This window comes from Cibotium barometz, chromosome 1, assembly GCF_041138505.1.
Source record: "Cibotium barometz isolate CiBa-2024 chromosome 1, ASM4113850v1, whole genome shotgun sequence".
Classification (NCBI taxonomy): Eukaryota; Viridiplantae; Streptophyta; class Polypodiopsida; order Cyatheales; family Cibotiaceae; genus Cibotium; species Cibotium barometz.
Window position 1 is genome coordinate 68,513,734 of NC_141046.1, and position 20,303 is coordinate 68,534,036.

At 46.5% G+C, this 20,303-nt stretch overlaps 1 protein-coding gene across 1 annotated transcript in view; it reads right to left on the bottom strand.

Moving 5' to 3' along the window:
- Positions 1-20,303, bottom strand: part of LOC147642378 (myosin-11-like) — a 142,561-nt gene that overhangs the window by 54,896 nt on the left and 67,362 nt on the right. Inside the window, 1 exon segment of the mRNA XM_086805732.1 lies at positions 15,075-15,112. Coding sequence (XP_086661858.1) covers positions 15,075-15,112 — 38 coding nt within the window.

The window sequence follows — 20,303 nt, forward strand, 5'->3', positions numbered from 1 at the left end:
GCTAGAAATCATAATAAATGATTAAATACCCTTGCCTTCAGTATTTCTTCACAACGGAAGCCTCCAAAACAGTCCCCAACAACCGGTATTCTTCATGGGCAGCCTTCAAGAGAGAGAGAAAGAGAGTAGCCATCATTAGGGCAGCCTGTAACAGTGGTAGAGGCTAGTGTGTAGCAAGAGAGCCTCCATTAATGAAGAGAGAGGGCTCCAATTTATAGATTTAGGCCTCCCATGAGCTAAAATGGCAAGAGAAGGCTACAATGACAAGTGGAGAGCCACACAATAGCTGAAGTGACAAGTGTGAGGCCACTTGTCTCACTTTGATCCACTTTATAACAAGTGTCAGGCCACTTGTCTCACTTTGGTCCACTTTCTTGCCACATGTCCCAATCTAAGAGATGGGTCCTTCCATAATCTTTACCTCTAAAAATATCCCAACTGGTAGACATTCTGTCATAGGCACTTTGCCAACTATTGGTATCTGCTCAATTCCAGATATAATGACGCGGATAGAATTTCCATCGGAGTCGGGCCAAAAATAGCAACTCTCTTACATAATCCCCCATTCCCAAAGCTTGTCCTTTCCAAATATTTAGACATCCTGGAGTCCACAAGACCCCTTTCATAATACTGGGAAATGTCCAGGCTGGTGACATCCTCTCCAACTTCTTAAAAGTTTTCGCAACTTTAAGCTTCAACCCATATATTCAAGATATAATCATGTCCCATCAAGTGGGCGAGACGAGACAGTCTCAAAAATCCAATATATCTGAAGAATCCATGTCCCAAAGAAATGGGTGAGATTAAATAAGTCTCCATAATGGCAATATCATGTCCCAAAATAAATGGGCGAGACAAATCAGTCCCATAAGTCCAGATATCATAATCCATGTCCCAAGTAAATGGGCGAGACAAAATAAGTCTCCTGCCAATAAGGCATCGGTCCACATGATCCTTGGCATAGATATAAGTTCCGTGCCAACCAGGCGTCATGTCCACTTTACCACTTGCACTCCGTGTTGGTACTCTGACCACACACCTTGGATGAGAGGTGGGCTCAAGTAACAAGATAAAGCAATCACTCGCAGGCATAGAAAACCTGGTGTTCCATAAGCATTTCTGCTATACATAGTTTATAGGCATTTCGGCCACCAATAGTTTGTAGGCATTTCGGCCACCAACTCACACTACCCTCTCAAGTGCCTATGTTTCCTTCCATCTGCTCTCTATTGTTCCACCCAGATATGGTAGAAACAATCTTCAAGAGAGCACGTAGGACAAGAGAACACTACACCTGTATACCATACCTCTTACCACATACTCTGTGCTAACCACACACCTTGGAGTAGAGGTGGACTTTATCCATAAAAGCATCATATCCATGAGATATCCAAAGATTTCTTCTCTATAAACTCCGACAGATTCGTCCATAGAAATTGCTTGTGAAGCCCAATATCTATATAAATCTCATCCAAGAAAGAAATCTCCATAGATATAATCCATCCCAATAAAGAGAGCCATAAACCATGTTTCCCTGAAACCATGTCAAGGCAAACAACACCACCTTTCTCCTTGCAAGGTTATACAAGGGTTAGTGAACATCAAAAACACTTCATAGTAAATAGCAGAAGCACCAACTTTGCTAGCTTTTCTTTGCGAGATTGATCATGAAGCCAAAAGAAATATCTCGTCACCATATCCTTAAGATATCCTGAGATATATCTCCATATAGCTTGCCTGTAAGCTTGATAATATAATCCACAATATCCATATGGAAAGAGTGCTAAACGTGTGCACATAAAGCCAACTCCATACTTCGAAGATAAATTTTGTGAATTCATAAATCCTTAGATCAACAAGCTGTCTACTGCTCATGCTCTTGCTTCATAAGCTATGAAGCGGCTCGCCATGCTTAACAGCAATGATGGTAAGTGTGGTCCCCACTTGAGATCTTTTCTCTTCCTTATTGATAGAAGGAAGCCTCCGCTTTCAAGAAAGCCTATGCTCTGATACCAATGTAACTCGCGGCGGGTGCTCGGGGGACTAGGGCCTTTGACACACTTGTTCATACCATCAATGCATATTAAAACATTTAAACATGGCCACAGCCTTAACATATATCCATCATCACTTTGCATGAAACATAAAAGCTGGACAAAACATCCACAAATGCTGAGATGGAGCTTGCACGAGTGACACCGCATAGAGGCTAGAATGGGCCGACCCCCCCCTCCTCTGAGTATTCAAGTACAGCTCTCCATTCAGCCGATACAGCAAGTATAGTGGCTGGTACGGTAAGTACAACCGGTACAATGGTTGGTACAATAGGTACAAATCTTGGTACAGCAGGTATAGTGGCTGGTACAGCCGGTACAATGGCTGCTAAAACCGGTACAATGGCTGGTACAACAGGTACAACAAGTACAAGGACTGATACAGCCAATACAATGGCTGGTACAGCAAGTACAAGGGTAGGTACAACAAGTACAATGGCTAGAAATCATAATAAATGATTAAATACCCTTGCCTTCAGTATTTCTTCGCGATGGAAGCCTCCAAAACAGTCCCCAACAGCCGGTATTTTTCATGGGCAGCCTTCAAGAGAGAGAGAAAGAGAGTAGCCATCATTAGGGCAGCCTGTAACAGTGGTAGAGGCTAGTGTGCAGCAAGAGAGCCTCCATTAATGAAGAGAGAGGGCTCCAATTTATAGATTTGGGCCTCCAAATAGCAAGAGAAGGCTACAATGACAAGTGGAGAGCCACACAATAGCTGAAGTGACAAGTGTGAGGCCACTTGTCTCACTTTGATCCACTTTATAACAAGTGTCAAGCCACTTGTCTCACTTTGGTCCACTTTCTTGCCACATGTCCCAGTCTAAGAGATGGGTCCTTCCATAATCTTTACCTCAAAAAATATCCCAACTGGTAGACATTCTATCATAGGCACTTTGCCAACTCTTGGTATCTGCTCAATTCCAAATGTAATGACGCGAACAGAATTTCCATCGGAGTCGGGCCAAAAATGGCAACTCTCCTAAATTTTAGGAGTGTGGTCCTTTCTATTCTAGGATAATCCCCCATTCCCAAAGCTTGTACTTTCCAAATATTGAGACATCCTGGAGTCCACAAGACCCCTTTCATACTAGGAAATGTCCAGGCTAGTGACACCCCCCCCTCTCCTTTCTTCTCTCTCTGCTCCCGCCTTCAGCCCCCCCTTCCCTCCTCCGCAACCTCCCCCGTTTTTCTTTTCCCCTCCGTCTCTTGCAGGTAGTTTTTGTAACTATTTGGCCCTCCTAGCTCTATTTCACATAATGCAATCCATGCCCGGACACCAGACAAGTGGAAGAAGACATGGGGACAGGATCCATAAGGATTGATTAAGAAAAAGCACCATTCTTGGTCAAAAAGCACGAAAAAGCAAAAAGTCAAACAGGGTTGACCACGAGCCAAGGGCACCATTGGAAAGATCAGACTAAGCCGGACCAAAAAGCTACAAGCCGCTTTCTCAAAAAGCAACTCTAGGGCCAAAAAGCATGGCCCTAAAGTTGTAAAACCACAAATTAAGAACTTTGGCTATTATTAATAATATTTGATAAAAAGACAAAAGCAAAGCAAAAGCATTACTTTTTGGCAAAAAGCAAGGCTTCCCCAAGTATAAAAGAAGCATGAGCCTCTCTTGAGCATCAAGTTGAAGAAGAACCTCTTCATCGTGTTGCCATCTTTGTTCAAGCGTAAAGATTATCTTCTTCATCATCTATGAACCAAATCATGGAGTTTTTCATCGCTACCCCTGATTTCAGAGCACCTCCACCAACTGTAGTGCCACGTCACCTTCTTTTCATGGGACTGTACGGACAGAAATTCTCAAAAACCCTAAAACTGGTCAAAAAAACCCTAAAACTGCTTTTTGGAGGTTTTATCTCCCGGAAACCATTAAAACAGGTTTTATATCAATTTTCTTGCCAAAGAGATCTTCTCTAGGGTTTTCATGATCGACAAGGCTATAGGAATTGTCGAGATTATTCATGGGATGAGCGAGTGGATTTAGAGCTTGGACATGGAACTCGGGTAAAGAGCTTGAACATGGAAACTTGAACTTGAGCATAGACATGAAGAACTTGGACATAGAGCTTGGGCATGAAGCTTGGACATGAACATGGAACACAGAGCTTAGATATGGAGCTTGGATTTTGGACTCGGATTTGGACTTGGACTTGGACTTGGATTTGGATTCATTGGACTTGGGATCCATTGGATTTGGATATTGGATCTAGCACTAGCCCGGTGAGAGATACTTGTGGGTCATCCTCGTGGTGTGCTCAACATCAAAGCTCTTGTGCATCGACATCGATATCGACTTGGATATCCTACATCGGCATATTTGTTTTTTTTGTATTCATTGATTGTATTGATCCTAGCCAATGTGCATGTGGATTGTTCCTAAATAAATTCCTGAACGGGGGCGAGGCCTGTTCCCCACTCAATGTGGTGTACTGTGCAAGATTCCCATTCCCTTTTCTCTCTCCCCTCTCTCTCTTTATATTTTTATCTCTTGGACACGTGGTTGAGTCTGTCACTGCACGTCCCGCTAGGCTTACAGTTTTCTCAGTTTTTGGGACATTCTCCTTTCCGAAAGTCTCGGCTTTTTCTGGTCTTCACCCTGAGGAGGACTCCATGGCAGCCGCTCCCTCAACCCCGACCGAGGCCGCCATTACTTGCTTATCATTTTCCAAAGTGGACCTTCAGATCCTCACTACGACTGTTATAGCATTGGAGGCCTCCACTTTGGTATGCAAGATTGTCGGTAGCCACGCTGCGCGCAGTCAACTTAGAGATCTTTTGCAGGCGAGCCTCATCGGTGGGCCTACAAAGATCATAGGCATTCATCCTTTGGGGCGTGGCTACTACCAGGTTGAGTTCGACTCGCCACCAGTGCCATTAGATGAGTCATGCAGCTGAGCCCCATTGCACTACATACAGCCCAGGCCTTCTTTGCATGGTGGCAGCACGGCTTTGACTCCATGTCCAACCCTCTAGCTGGCGTGTCGGGATTCCCACTAATAGTTTGCTTCCCAGGTCTCAAGAAGGAATACCTTCCTCTTCTCCCAATGATCAGTGGAGCCATTGAGAGAGTGATGGAATCCCCCCTCCACTGCGGCCTCGTCCCTCGCACGGGCACTCGGGATTCCATCCCTTCGCATTTGTATTGCCTCGCCAGAGTCAGTGTCTCATGTCATATCGATCCCTTGCCTTTGGGGAGAACCCATCATTTAAGCGAGTGAAGTACGCAAGCCTTCCGAGCCAATGCTTCATTTGCAGGCAGATGGGCCACTTCACCAGAGATTGCCCTGGGCGCCAGTCCAAGAGATCCCCCCCAGCGCGCGCGCGGTCCCCGTTTAGATCCTAACCAGGGGGAAGAGAGAGAGGCAGGCTCTCAGGCAACGAAGCACGAACACCCGACTACAGATGACCCTGTTGCCGAAGAGTGGCGGATCGCTCGCCCGGGCCTGGGCCGTCAGCCGACTACCAGAGCTGAGCACCGTTGCCGCACACGCTAGGCTAGCAGAGTACAAGAGGATTCGGTTCTGTCAGAGAACCATTTCGAGCATTTATCACAGTACCCACCCGCGATGGGCCCCCTCTAGTCACGACGAGGGTCCCTCCGGCCCCTCCAGGCTGGCAGCCACTTCCCCGCCGAGATTCCTCCTCCAGCTCTCACTATCCTGTGTGGCCACCTCGCCCCACTGAGCACAAGCCCCTCCCAGCAGCCTCCCTCTCCGATGGATCACTCCTAGCCATGCCCTTCTCCTTCCTCTCCGCCTCCTCCCCCCTCCTCCATCCTCACCGCCGACTATTCCCGGAGTAGTCCCCTCTACCTTGTACTCTTCCTCTGAGCCCGCACTCCCTCCTCCCTCCGCCTCTCCAGAGCACTCTCGTCGCCCTCCAGCAACCCCCGACCCGGAACGGAGAAAGCCGGTGTTTTCCGTTCGTCACTTGATTCATCGTTTCTCTGAGCCGGTAGAGATGACCATTGCCGCTTCCCGGGTGAGCGCTCCCCCGCCAGAGTCCCTAGGTGGTCCGCCCACAATCTTGGGACTACCTGTGGATTACAGTTTCTTCCGATACTTCCGGCGCAAGGGACAAATATTTTTGAGGAGATAGTAGCCCCCATTCGGATATGTGTGGTTTTTTATCACTCCAAACCTTCCACGCTAGAGAGTGGCGCAATGATCTTCTCTTTTCCTTTGAGTGCAGCCCCAGAGACGAAGTGGGACTCGGAGTCGGTGGCTGCCACCATCCAGAGACAGGCAGTCGAGCTCTCACACCATCTTCATGATCTTCGCATCAATGATGTGCTCACCCACCTCTAGCCCTTGGCTAGGATGGAGCTTGGAGGCTCAGGCAATAGAGACCAAGATGGGGAGGTGGTGGCCTCCATCCTAGAAGTGCTGCTCTTTGTGTTCCTGCATATCTCAGTCCCAGTACCCCTCCCCCCTTCTTACAGATACCTCCATTGTGATCGATGGATTTCGAAGTATGCCTAATCTCGCGCTTGGACAGACTGGCGTCAGGATACGTGCCCACTTGGTGCGCCTTCACTCCAAGACGGATTGTGATTATTCCCCATCTAAACCCACGCCCAACACTCTTCAAGTGGAGAACGATTTCGATAGTTCCACCTTCCACAGAGACTAATATGTGGATAGCCTCATGGAACATTTAGGGTTTAGGGGGGCCTCAGTGCTTTCAGAGGTGAGGGGTCCTCAAAGAAGAGCTTCAAAGAGCTACAATTCGGGGACCCATCAACATTCTTTTCCTCTAGGAGCACCACCTTTCCAAGGGGCGTATCCGCTGCTGCGGAAAGATTTTACCACATAGGAGTCACTCTTTTTGGTCTCCCTCTTTAAGCCCCTCAGGGATGCAAGGAGGAGTTTGTATTTCTGTCAATGAGCAGCTTTTGCCGTCAGGCCCAGGAGTCATAGTTTTTAGGCAAGCAGAGAGGGTTCCCATTATGATTGGAGAAGATTGCGTGGGCTTCCGCAATGTTTATGCCCTAAACACCGCAACAGGGAGAGCAATCTTATGGAGCACAGTCCGGCAAGCCCTTCCTTAGGTTGACTTTTGGTGCATGGGTGGAAACTCTGACATGATTGAGGCAACAGAGGATAGACTCGGAGGATGCATGGCCACAGTCTTAGGCATAGTGTACTCTCCATGGGAGGAGTTGATACTGGCACTCAAGGGACAGGATCCTTGGCATCTTCCAGAGTTTGGGCACAACCTTGGGAGCCTGTGCTTCTCGCGGTCTGATACGAGGAGCATCGGCCCCAACCTCTCTAGACTTGACAGGTTTTATGTGGATGAATGGGCTTGCATCCGTGGGAGCATGATCAGTATCTTGGCGGGCACTACGTATTCAAATCACGCTCCGGTTATTCTATCCTTAGAGGACCCCTAGAGGCAACACAAACACGCGAGCTCTAGAATTCCGAACAGCGCCATACAAGACCCCGAGATCTCCAAACAGGATAGAGCAAATATGGGCGGGACTAAATTTTATTTCAGGCTCTGCCACGTGCACCTTGGATGCGGGCCTTGGGGAGATCAGCAACTTTTTGCAAGAGGCAGAGCCCAGAGCAGATTGGAGGGATTTCGTGAGCAGGAGAGGAGTCTGAGGAGGGGTCTTGCTTCTCTTGAGCGGCTTCAAGAGAGTTCCCCAGATAGCCCTTGGATTGAGAGTCACCTGGCTACCGCCCGCACGAAGATCAGATCCATCGAGGAGAGGAGGGTGGAGTACATGTACCATGCCAAATAGCCCTTGGATTGAGAGTTCCCTAGATAGCCCTTGGATTGAGATGTCCCTAGAAAACCCTTGGACTGAGAGTTAACTGGCTGCCGCCCGCACGGAGATCAGATCCATCAAGGAGAGGAGGGTGGAGTACAGGTACCATGCCAAAGCTTCCTTTTGGACCCAGGCCAACGACAGTCACGTGGATTTCTTTGAGATAGCCGGCCCCGACAAAAGGAGAGATGGTATTCACAGGTTGCGTGGCCAGGATGGAGCTATTGTTTTTGATCCCCCCCTTGTGAGAGCCATCGCCACGGATTTTTTCCGATCTCTTCTCACACGTGCCCCATTATCCCCACAAGTGATGGACACGCGTGAGGTGGTTCCCCCTGCTCTTTGGTCCTTATTGACTTCATTCATTGCAGAGGAGCTGGTGGAGGCATTGACGGCTCTTACTTGGGGAAAATGCCCGGGGACGAGCTGCCTTCAATGAGATTATGATCACACGTACCATGCCAGCGAGCCTTTCAGAGGTTTTGATACACTTGATTCCTAAGGAGAGTGGTGACAGATTGGATACCCGACAGTGGAGACCCATCACCCTTCTTGGGATCACCTACAAGATTTTGGCCAAGGCCATCAGCATGAGACTTGGCCTTGGGAGCTGAGAAGCTGGCACTGACATATCTTCACCCTGAGAGATTCTACAGTTGGACTACATCGACTAGTCCATATCTACCCACTCCACTTAGCGTGTTCACATTATGGACCGCATGTACTTAAGTAACTATGTTTTATTTTCCTTATCTTTTGTGATAACCCTCTTTTTGTTATGAAGAAGAAGAAGAACAATTTTCAACCTCTCACCTTGTGTGTTCTCTTCTAGGGTTTGTGTGGGATACTAGGACTAGTTATGGCATATCAATGAAACGGCGATGATAGCCAATGTGTCTAACAGAGACTTGGGTTCCTTTAGGGCTGATGGGAGGTGGGAGGCAAAGGATGGCAATGATTTTATCAAGGTCGGAATCCAAATCTTCGGAAGAGATGATGTGACCTAGGAGTGTGCCCTCAACCACCCAGAAATGACACTTAGGGATTGAGGCGTAGCCGGGAGGAGCGACACTCAACGAAAATTAGAGCTAATTGAGCAAGATGTTCTGGGAAGGCCTCTATCTAGGAGACAAGGTGAGTGCCTGGTGAAGTTAGAAAAATCATCGATGAAAGTACACAGAAAGCTGAGGAGGTACACCCTGAAGATATTGGTGATGATTTGTTGGAAGGTGGCTGGAGCGTTGCACAGCCCAAAGGGCATCCTGTTGTAGGTGTAGTACCCCATTGGGTGACGAAAGCTGTCTTCGAGTGGTAGTCCGGGTGGATGGCAACCTAGTTGTACCCACTAAACCCATCCATGAAGCTGTACAGGGCATGCCCAACAACATCCTCTAAAACCTGATCCATGAATGGGAGTGGAAATCCATCCTTGATGGTTGCTTTGTTGAGGGACCCAAAGTCCACACAAACACGGATCTTGTTGCTCTTGTTCTTGGGAGAGATGACCATGGGGGAAAGCCATTCGGAGTGTTCCACCAGGGAGATGATTTAGGCATCCTCCATCTTTTCCAGCTCCACCTTGACTACCTCTCCATACTTTGGGTTGAGCTTGTAGGCCTGCCCACGAACGGGTCGAGTTCCTTCCTGGAGTTGTATGGTGCGAACACCAATGTTGGCTAGAACACCTTTGTATGTCCCGGCGAAGACATCCTTATAAGAGTGGAAGCAAGCAACGGCTTGCTCAAGAAGGGTGGGGTGGTCCCCCAGCCAAGAGGCTCATAGGATGGGATGAGGCTCCTCTGTAGTGCCAAGATTGAATTTCTAGACGGGGTCTTGCCAAGAGGGAAGGCTAAGGGGTTCCCCTGTCTCAGCTGCTTTGGAACGGAGGATGGGGTTGTGAGCCGGCTGGTGGTAAATGGGGAAGTTCCCGTAGTGTTCTTCCGTCCAAGACTTAGGATACTCCCGAAAGGGGAAGGTTGGTTCTTCCACAGACACCTGTGGTGGTTCTCTATGCTCAGGCAGTGGGGAAGTGATTGGGCTTGTGGTTGGGTTCTTGTCGGCCTCGTGTGAGAGGGATTTGACCATCTTCCGCCCTCTATGGCAACCCTTAACGGGCTCTCCTAGCCCTACAACCTTATAATGCTCAGAGGAAGGGTTGGTGGAGTAGTTTGATACCTCCATGATGTCCACCATGTAAGATGTAACGCCTTCCGCCACTTGGAGCTAGTCAAGTAGTTCCAACTCATCACCATGGGGAACAAGGCCGCATTCCGGCATAGACCAAGAGGTGGTCTTCTGAGGGTTGGAAGAAAAAGTGGGGGCTACTGTGGCACCACGGATCCCGTTGTCCAAACCTTCCTCCAATGTTAGCTCTTGTGGACTATGCTCCTGAGGAATCCACAATCGGTCAGAACCCCAATCATGGAGTACACCTGTACTTCTAAGCCATGGTTGACCAATGAGTAATGAGTAGGCCCCTCTAACTTCAGAAAGTACGATCACCACAAAGTCTAGTAGGAAGACGATCCCCTAGATTACTGCAAGTACATCTTCTATCAAGCCGATAAGGGTCACTTCCTGTTGCTCGGCCATCTGAACACAAAAGTTCGTTGGTCGCTACCTTGAGACCTACTGCATGGAGTGTGAATTTTGGCATGTGATTTACCCCAGAGCCACCATCGACAATTGCACCAGAAAGTGGGGTACCATGAATCTCCATAGAGAGGCGGGGCCTCCGGTAGTCAGTAAGGGAGGGAGTGGTACGGCTGATACCCATGCAACCAGCAACGCTTGACCCTGTAGGGAGTGGAAACCCACCATACGGCCCATCATACTGCCCACCACTAGAATTAGGTGGTGTACCATTGAGTTGCTCTAGTAGTGCATTGAGACATTGTCGAACACTGGGGCTAATCTAGAGATGATCAAAGAGGTTCCCTGTCATTGTATTTTCCCTGAGTAGATCCTCCACGGAGAAAGGTGGAAGCTGTGGTTTGGAATGTGGGAGGGAGGGGGTAGGTGGTTTGTCTGACAAAGGGGTGGTTGTGGAGGTCCTTGAAGGCTTGCAAAGAAGGACTAGTATATGACTATGTGTCATATGGACAGATATCATATACAGGGAGATCCAAACCGCACACAGAGACATCGAGAGGCCTTCCTACGCATATGGAAACAAGGTCCCTTCCTCTCGGACAGTGCCGGTGACCTCACTTTTTTTCCCTTTTCTTTTCTTTTTTTACGAACTAGCCTTAGGCCCAAGATCCTCCCGTAGTTACCATTTTTCGCTCCCCGTAGGCGCTTTTTTATATGCCCGTAGGGAATGCCACCAAAGAAGCACCTAGTGGGGTTTTGAACTCAAGACGTCCTGGTCCTAAACAAACACCTTCACCACTTGAGCTATCACCTCACTTGGCACTGCAAGCCACCCGTTTGCCAGCCTGCCCACCCCACCCCACCCCCGCCCTGCCCTCCCACCCCCCGGCGTATGAGGTAGTTCCCTCTGAGAGGGACCAGCCAAACTACCCTAGCTAGTGTTTTCCTCTTTTGGAGGTTTTGAGCATGTACTTCAGCCTGTTAGCTGGTTTCTCATATAACTAATAGAAGGATCTATTTCACTAAGAAAAACAAAAAAACAAAAGTGTATGTGTGACAGAAGAGGCATGGAGCTTAGGGAAGCTGCAAAGGTTGAGAAGGCAAGCAAAGAGTGGGGAAAGCACAGAAGTTGGAAAGCTTAAGTTGGCTCAGGCAGGGACAAGGAAGCAGTGATTCAGAGGAGAGAAGAGGTGATTCGAACCAGGGTTGTACATGCTACCAGGAGCTCCTTTACTTTACCAATCCCTTGCATGACTTGTTTTTGGATGCGGACATTGCATGGATTTAATTGCATGTGTATGTCTTTGCAGAAATGAGACTCCTATTCAGTATGAATAGATCATACAAAATCACGGCTAGAAGCTGGAACCAAAAAAACAAAAAAACAAAAAAAAAACTCATCCCAGAATGTGCGTCTTCAGGTTTTGTGGACCAGCAGAAATCCCAAAGATGCGAGTGGCTAGCAGGATTTAATCATATTCTTCACTAAAAATAATTCTTTTTGCAGTGATAGAGGAGAGCGGTTTCAGATTTCTCGCTCAGTATGGCAGGGTTGCCCTTTAGCCCCATTATTATATATCATAGTTGTAGAGGCCATGAGCATCTTTCTCCGCTCCACTGCTAGTATTTCTGGATTGAGGTTGCCTCTTCTTAGTCAAGAGGAATTGGTTGACTCTGAGTTAGCTGATGACATAGCTATGTTCTTGGAGGCTTCACATATATGCTTATGTTCCTTCCGGGTAGCACTAGAGGAGTTCTGTTTGGCAGCACGGGCACTCATTAATTGGCACAAATCTGTTGGTTTTTGGGTTAGTGATTCACCGAAAGTTGCTTGGGGTGCAAAGCTTGGTTTTACTTGGATCAGCAGAGGATGCACTGCTAGATATTTGGGATGCCAAGTTGGGATTGATATTTCTCCTACACAGCAGTGTGCTCCAGTACTTAAGAGTATCCGGAAGAAGCTCCTCCATTGGAGCTCCAGGAGATTAGATTTAGCTTCCAGAGCTTTGGTGGCTAATCAGGTATTGCTTGCCTCAGCTTGGTTTATTGCCTCTTGTTGGTGCTTCTCTCGTGCATGCATTGGCCAATTGCGGAGATTGATTCGCAGTTTTCTTTGGTCAGGTTTGGATGGCACCTCAGACACTCGTGCCAAGGTAGCTTGCCTCACAGTTATTCAGCCCAAACGAGAGGGGGGCTTGAATATTATCGATCCGGATGTTCAGTGCAGGGCATTGCTCTGCAAACTTGTGGTCAGAGGTTTCCTAGAGGTTTCCTACCAGGCACTGAGCCTTGGAAGGATTTTGTCTTGTCTCAGATTTCCGGATGTACACCCAGGGTTGGGACGACAGACTGGATGCCCAGCACACGATTTTTGTTCACAGAGGCTGATATCAGGGCACCATCTTCCCCTCTTATTGCAACCATTGTCAGAGCATGGAGAAGCATGAGATCTTTTTTGCGATAAAGGCTTCCTAGGTCTTTGGATGAGGCTGACCGACAACCTATTATGTGAAACGAGCTCATCAAGGATGAGGCTTGGACATATACTCCCCCCCTTGATCAGAATGAAGGGTGCCAACTTTACATTCACATGCATTTTCAGCCATGGATACGAAGTGCATACACAGTTCTTGCTTGGAAGATCTTTAAGAGTCCTGCGGAGGATCGGAGAGCTGCATCCATTCAGCATCTTAGGGGCTCTCGCATTCGTATTGATCAGATTGATGCAGCTATTCCGCATGAGTAGCTTTCTGGGACCTTTCATGGAGACTATCATCCAAGTTGGCTGGGAGTTTTTTCGAGGATAGGCATACCTCTGCAGGTCATTGCTCTCCCGGGCTAGGAGGCTACAGATTGCATCATTTACTCTATCATGCCAGGAGAGAGATTGAGGAGATGTAGTATGGAGGAGATCATCCCAGATACTAGGCTTAGTCCAGTGAGGATTGTTGGTTGTTCGGGGAACCATTGGTTCATTGACCCTTCTCCTCAGATAGTGACTCATGGCTCTTGGTGTTTGTGCTTATATGGTGGCAGTCCTATCAAATATCTTCAGTGGGATCCAGGAGAGTGGGAGTGGATTGATGTCTTCGATCCTTTGAAAAGCCTTTCTTTTTTTAGTTTCACCGTCCAGAATGCCAGGCTTCTCCTCACTCGACAGATGCATAGGATCCCTACTCTCAGGCCTCATTGGGAGAGCTATGATATTTCTCCAGTGATACAGCGCAAATATTGGCATAGACTTTGGCACTCATACAGAAGGAGCTAGATCTCTCATTTCTTTTGGTTATTCTTACATGGTGGTCTCCCCACCAATCAGTGGCGATCGGTTTTCGGTGTAGCACTTTCCTGTCCTAGGTGTGCGGCAGATTTTGAGACTGTACAACATTGTTTATGGGGATCCAGCACTGCACAGCAGATTTGGGATTCTATAGCCCCACTTATGGGCAAATTGAGTGGCTGAGCCATGCATGTGACTTGGGGGGCAAATGCTTGGCCACTTCAAAGAAATATTAAGATGTACTATGCCAATCTTGTAACCAGATGCACTCCTTTCAGCACTCACTGAATATGTGACTGTAGTGTAGACATCAAAACTCAGAGGCCTCTATTTCTTGCAGCTGTTCTCAAAGAGTGGTGTAAAGAAGAGATATGATTTAAGAGCAAAAAACTAAGTGCCACTCATGAAGAGTTTGACAGTCAGTGGCACAGTTGTATATCAGATGACCTGAACCACCCTCTTGGAGCTACCGGGAAGCAGTGGTCTAAATAGATGAAGGTTCCTAGGGGCCAGACAAAAAATAAGTTCAAACAAAGGTATATCAGATAACCTGAACCACCATCTTGGAGTCACCGGAAAGGTGCAGTGGTCTAAATGGGAGAAGGTTTTTAGGGGCCTACGGACAAAAAACAAATTTGAACAGCCCAAGTCTTTGGAATGCATGAAAAAGATGCATACAGATAGATACAACCACCTCAAGTGGAGCGGATGATAGGTCCATATAGTCAAGAATGGTAGACGACTACCATCCGTTAAAGTTTATTGACAAAGAGCACATTTCTAATAACTCAAGTACCTCACTCTTCGGCAGAATTTCTTGCTTGACTCAGATCACGAGATCATTCGTAGCGTAAAAGCATGGAAGATATGGAGAGCCAGATGCATGTGCACTTATTGTCTGTTATCCAAGATCGTGTTTTCCACAACTTGCCTGATATGTGGAGCTACACTCAACCATGGCAGAGCATAGGAGAGTTTTTTATGAAAACTTGGTGCAATGCCCTATTTCTCTCTTGTACATCTCATGGATACTTCAGCTTATGTAGCTAGTTTTGTACAGTTATTTCTTTTCCATGGTTCAGTATTCATCATGGATACATTACACTACCTTTTTGGTCTCATTTAACCTCTGTGCATTTTGAAGACATTGATATATCTTTCTTTCTTTCTTTCTCTAAAAATCTCTTAACATTATCAGCCACCTGATTGGCTTCATCATATGTAATTGCTCAGCTCATGAGACTTTTAATCAACGACCCACCTTTTCAGCAATGACTCTTGTAATATTTACTAATGTAAAAGTCTAATTTTATGCCTAATCATTGATGAATTGTATTGTAGGAAGAAAAGAACAGTTTACCAGGCCTCGTCCAAAAGAGCAATAATCCCCATAGGTCTCTGCCATTGGAAAACCATATCACATTAGGCTCAGAAAGACTGGAAGATTCTCTTGCAAAACACTCTAAACTGTTGCTAACGAGTATTCAGCAAGAAAGATAAGCACATAAGAGTCAAACTACACTATTACAACATGAAGCCTGAAAGAACATGCACAGTGCAATATTCAGAACACGATCAATCAACACAAGCACTTTGACATTGTGCATCCTGTGCTGTTTGGGCATCCCAGGGACACCTGCCTGACTTTGCCCAAGGCTTCCCCCATCTCGGCATAGAATTGATCAATATTATGTCCGCCTGCGACCAAAGCAGGGAGGAAAGAGAAGCTGCAAATGCCAGAGTCCAAGAGCTTCAAGTCGCTGTGGACCAACATCCGTTCTCCACACCCATGCCGAATCAATGGAGCAAGCCAGGAATGAGGTGGCAGCCGCACAGCAAGCCATTGTTCATTCCCACTCACCAACTTAAAACCTCTTTCCTCTCCAATACTAGGGTTTGCAGATAGGGGTTTTTATTGTCTCTACCTAAACTCCTCAGTTCACATGCATCTGGGTTACTGTTGCGAGAGAGTGCTGCATGTATTCCATCCTAATGCCCAACAATGGACCCTAAGGCTCCCATCTTGGCTGAAGTCAAACCACAAGTTTGAAAGGGGCAACGTCAAAACCTTTACTACCTCCCCATAATAGGGAATGTTTCACAAGGTGAGGAGTATCACATCAGATTACTGTCGAGTATTTCATTCTGCAGAGGCCCTCTCTCCACACAGATATGTTGCACAGAAGAAAGTTTGGGAGTGCATGCCCAGACTTATCACAGATTATATGTGTTTCTTATTGGATGCCCCCTTCTCAAAGCATGAGTTGCGACATGCATTGCAGGCTCTTAATGCCGAAGGGATGGTGGTCTCTCCCCATCCTTCTTTCTACCGTTCTAGTTCTGGGGCCACATTGGGGATGAGATCACTATTGCTTTACTGGCTAGACGTGGCATTGTACAGGCACGCTGCCCCCTTTTCTCAAGGAGGGTCTTATCCACCTTATCCCAAAAGGTAGGGATAAGCAGTGGAGGCCCATCACTTACTTGGATCTGGATATAAAATCTTAGCTACAGCATTCAGTATGAGGTTACAGCCGGTTCTTTGCAGTGTTATTCATGACACAGAATGGGTTCCTCCAAGGAAGGAGTATATCTTCTCATGTTGGGAAGCTCCAAAGTGGGCTAAATCTAGCCAACAACCCCTTGAAATCCTCCTACTGGACTTTAAAAAAGCATACGATAGAGTGGATTGGGACTTCTTGGAAGTCACGATACCATGAATGGCATTTTCCCAGGACTTCATCAGAGGGGTCTCATGCGTACGTAGGGAGGCCCAAAGCACAATTCTGGCATGAGGAGGACATCGTGTGAGCATTTCTAGATTTCATGCTTGGTGTGGCAAGGATGGCCCCTAGCTCCCTTATTGTACCTCATAGTAGCGGAGGCTATGATCAGGTTCATTTGGGCTACCCCAGAAGTCTCCAGCCTTAGATTGCCTCTACATACAAAGGAAGAGTTATTGGCCTCGGAGCTAGCAGATGATACTACGATGTTTTTGGAGGCCTCACATGCATGTCTTTGTGCCTTCCAAATATCCTTGAAGATCCTTTGTTTGGCAAGAGGAGCCACCATTAATTGGCACAAGTCAATGGGATTCTGGATCAATGATTCTCCGCAGGCAGATTGGAGTTTGGATGTGGGATTCACTTGGACCGAGAGAGGATGCACTCCAACATACCTTGGCTGCCAAGTTGGCATTGATATCTCCCTAGCACAACAGTTTGTGCTTGAGCTCATGAGCATTAAAAGCAAACTTCAGCGTTAGAGAAGCAGGAAGCTTGATTTGGCATCTAGAGCCTTCCAAGTGATGCTTGCAAGTGCTTGGTTTATGACTTCTTTTTGGGCTCTTCATAGGGGATACATTGGCCACTTACGTCGCCTCATTTGGAATTTTCTTTGGTAAGGATTAGATCGCATATGACACACTAGGGCATGAGTTGCTTGCGAAACCACTATCCTACCCAAGCAAGAAGTTTTTTGAACATCATAAACCCAAAGGTACAATGTAAGAAGGCGTTTCTTTGTAGGATGATTGTTAGAGGATTTCTTCCTGGCAATGAACCATGGAAGGACTTTCTCATGCACTAGGTTACGAGGTGTACTCCGGTTAGGGTAGATGAATAGATCTAGAGCCCACGTTTTATCTTCTCGGAGGCAGAGCGTCAGCCCCCATCCTCCTCTTTGGTTTGATCCCTTCTTTGGGCTTGGGATTGCATGTGCATGGTGTTTCCAACCTCGAGTGATCTTCCATGCCATTCTAGTTTCTCTGTCAGTAATTTCCAGTCCATGAGTAGCCTAGAGCTGTAGGGGCAGCCTGGGATTTTTCCTCTAAAGTGCCTAAAAACCACCTCCCAGTTATCTGTGGTCCGCGCACCAAATGTGGCGGACTTCAAAGTGGTGCACATGGTTGCAAATATCTGTGCCCATGGCTGTTTTTGAGCTGCAAAATCAGCGAGCAAAGTGGCTTTCCTTGCAATAACATGAGTATGAAGATCAAGAATGTTGACGCCCCCATGATTTCTTAGCGTATATAGCTTGTCTTTTCGCAGCGATCCGAGGCCTTTAGTATTGTGCTTAGTTTTCCAAAGTATCTCTAGTATAGCAGACATGTACTCATCCAAAAGCTTCTTGGGCAAAGCAAGCAGTAATAAGAAGAACTGTATATATGCAATGAGAATGGACTGTACAATACGGAGTGCAACATGTAAGGGCCATGTGGCCAACTTCCAGTACTGCAATTTAGCATTTATTCTTTGCAAAACCCAATCAGCCTAGAGTTTGAACCACATGTACCATGCAAGTGGGTAACCCAAATAACTAACCAGCTGATTGGAGGGATAAGCTGGTTAGACATTGTGCCAAGCTTGTGGCTTGAGAGGGATAAGCTTGGATTTACGGAAATTAATTCACAGTCCTGCAGTTGTACCAAACATATCCAAGGCATCCATTACAACAAGGAGATCATCTCGTGGCATGAAGAAGGAATCATCTGCATAAGCATGTGCCACAAAATGCTTGCCAGATGGCAATTGAAGACCATGAAGTGCACCTTGCCGAGTAAGATGATCCATGTATAGAAGCAAAGGATGAGTTGCTATCGCATATAATAAGGCACTCAAAGGGCATCCTTGACGCGCAGACTTACCCAAAGACCACGAGTCAAAGAGTTCACCATCAAGAATACATGATGCCTCACTGCCTTGATACAACCAAAACCCAAGATTGGACATCTTAATTCCAAACCCCATCTTGCACTTGGTCTCCGCAATAAAATCCCGTTGCACTATGTCAAAGGCCTTCTCTACGTCCACTTGCAAAATAAGCACATCTTGTTTTGTATATTTTGCATATTCAACCCCAATGTAGGCAGTTGCAATGTTATTCATTATATGTCTACATGGGACAAAACCATATTGTGCCTTGTGTAAGCCTGCATAAAGTACCCCTTTTACCTTGTTGACCAACATTTTGGTGACCAATTTGTATACGACGGGCATTAGGGTTATTGGCCGCCACTCAGTGAAGGTCTCACATGGGCTCTTTTTTGAGAGAAGTTTTACAAGCCTTTCTTTCCATTATTTGGGCATTTTCCAAGTACACCAAGCATCATTTAGCATAAAGAGCAACGCATGATTGAGGTCGTCCCAGAAGTGCAAGAACAATTCCACATTTAAATCATCCCAACCTAGAGATTTCCAAGTTCCCAATTGTTTTATTGCCACCTGCAATTCTTCCTACGTGAAGCATTGTTCCATAGAGAGTGCCTCTTCCTGTGATACTGTGTGTGAAACATGAGAGAGAAAGTGATCCCTGGCTGCCCGAACTTGTACATTTGCAAGACCTGTAGTAGCAAAGACATGTGCATAGTGGGACACACGTTCATCAGGCAATTGTTGTTTGGAAAATGTCCAAGTTTGCGTCGAGGTCTTGACACGTTTAATGGTGTTTCTTTGCCGTTCAAAGTGTAAGCTTTTGAAGAAATTCTTTGAAGAGCATCCCTTATCCTTGAAAGGCCATTGATTGGCTTTGATTTGCCATTTTTCTAGCTTACATCTATCGTTTTCAGCATGTTTTGCATTGTATAAATCCTCCTCTTCAGACACCGAAAGATTCCTCGTGTAAGCAAGCTCCGGCAGAGCCTGACAAGTTGCTTCTGCATTATGGACCCTGTGTTTTTCTTCATGCATATACCAATGGCCATAGTCTCTAATGATGAGTTGGATCCTCTAAACAAAACGATACCAGGTGACATCCGTACTTTCCAGCATTTGTTGCAACTTTAGGGGTGTAATCACCTCTTTGACCAAGTTATGGAAAATGTCATGCGAGAGGTAACGGTTATTGATTAGAAGCAGACGATGATGTACCACACGTGTAGCATGCACTAGCAAATACACCCCATTTCAACTCATAGTAAGCTTCACCCATATGAACCTCATCTACTTCCACAACAATGGATGAGGGCGCGGGTTGAGTCGTGTCCCAAAGTAAACAAAACATGTTCCTATTACCCAAAGGACGAGGTGGGCATAAGACTATACCAAGAGAAGCAGCAAGCTTGGCCAAATCCTGTCGCATCATGTACTTGGGAAAGTTGACTAATTCCACCCATACTGGGCATCTATGTTTGATGAGTCCTTGATAATCTTTAGTGGGCATCCACGGTAAGATATGCACCATTTGATTTCCAAAGTACAATGGCGATTTTTCTAGCACCTGCAGCTTATATTGATTTTCGGTGGGCAGCACTTCATAAAATCCTTTGTCTGCATAATACACTCCCTCCACATAATTGCCACCCAGTAAAGACTGAAGCCATTGTGCAACATCACTTGTTGTGGGCATTCTACCCGGAAAGAACACTATGATTGCATTTTGCGAGTATTTTCTTATTGGCAAGACCACACAAGGCAGCTCGAGTTTGTATATGAGAGTAGGTACAGGCTTATCCCAGGTTCTCTGAATATGTTCAAATTCATCATGCATCCATCAGAAACGAACTGAGCAACTTTATTGTTATGGAGCACCCCTGAATTGTTGACTTTGAAATGTCTTTTCTTGGTTTCTTGATACCTTTTTCTTTCATAAA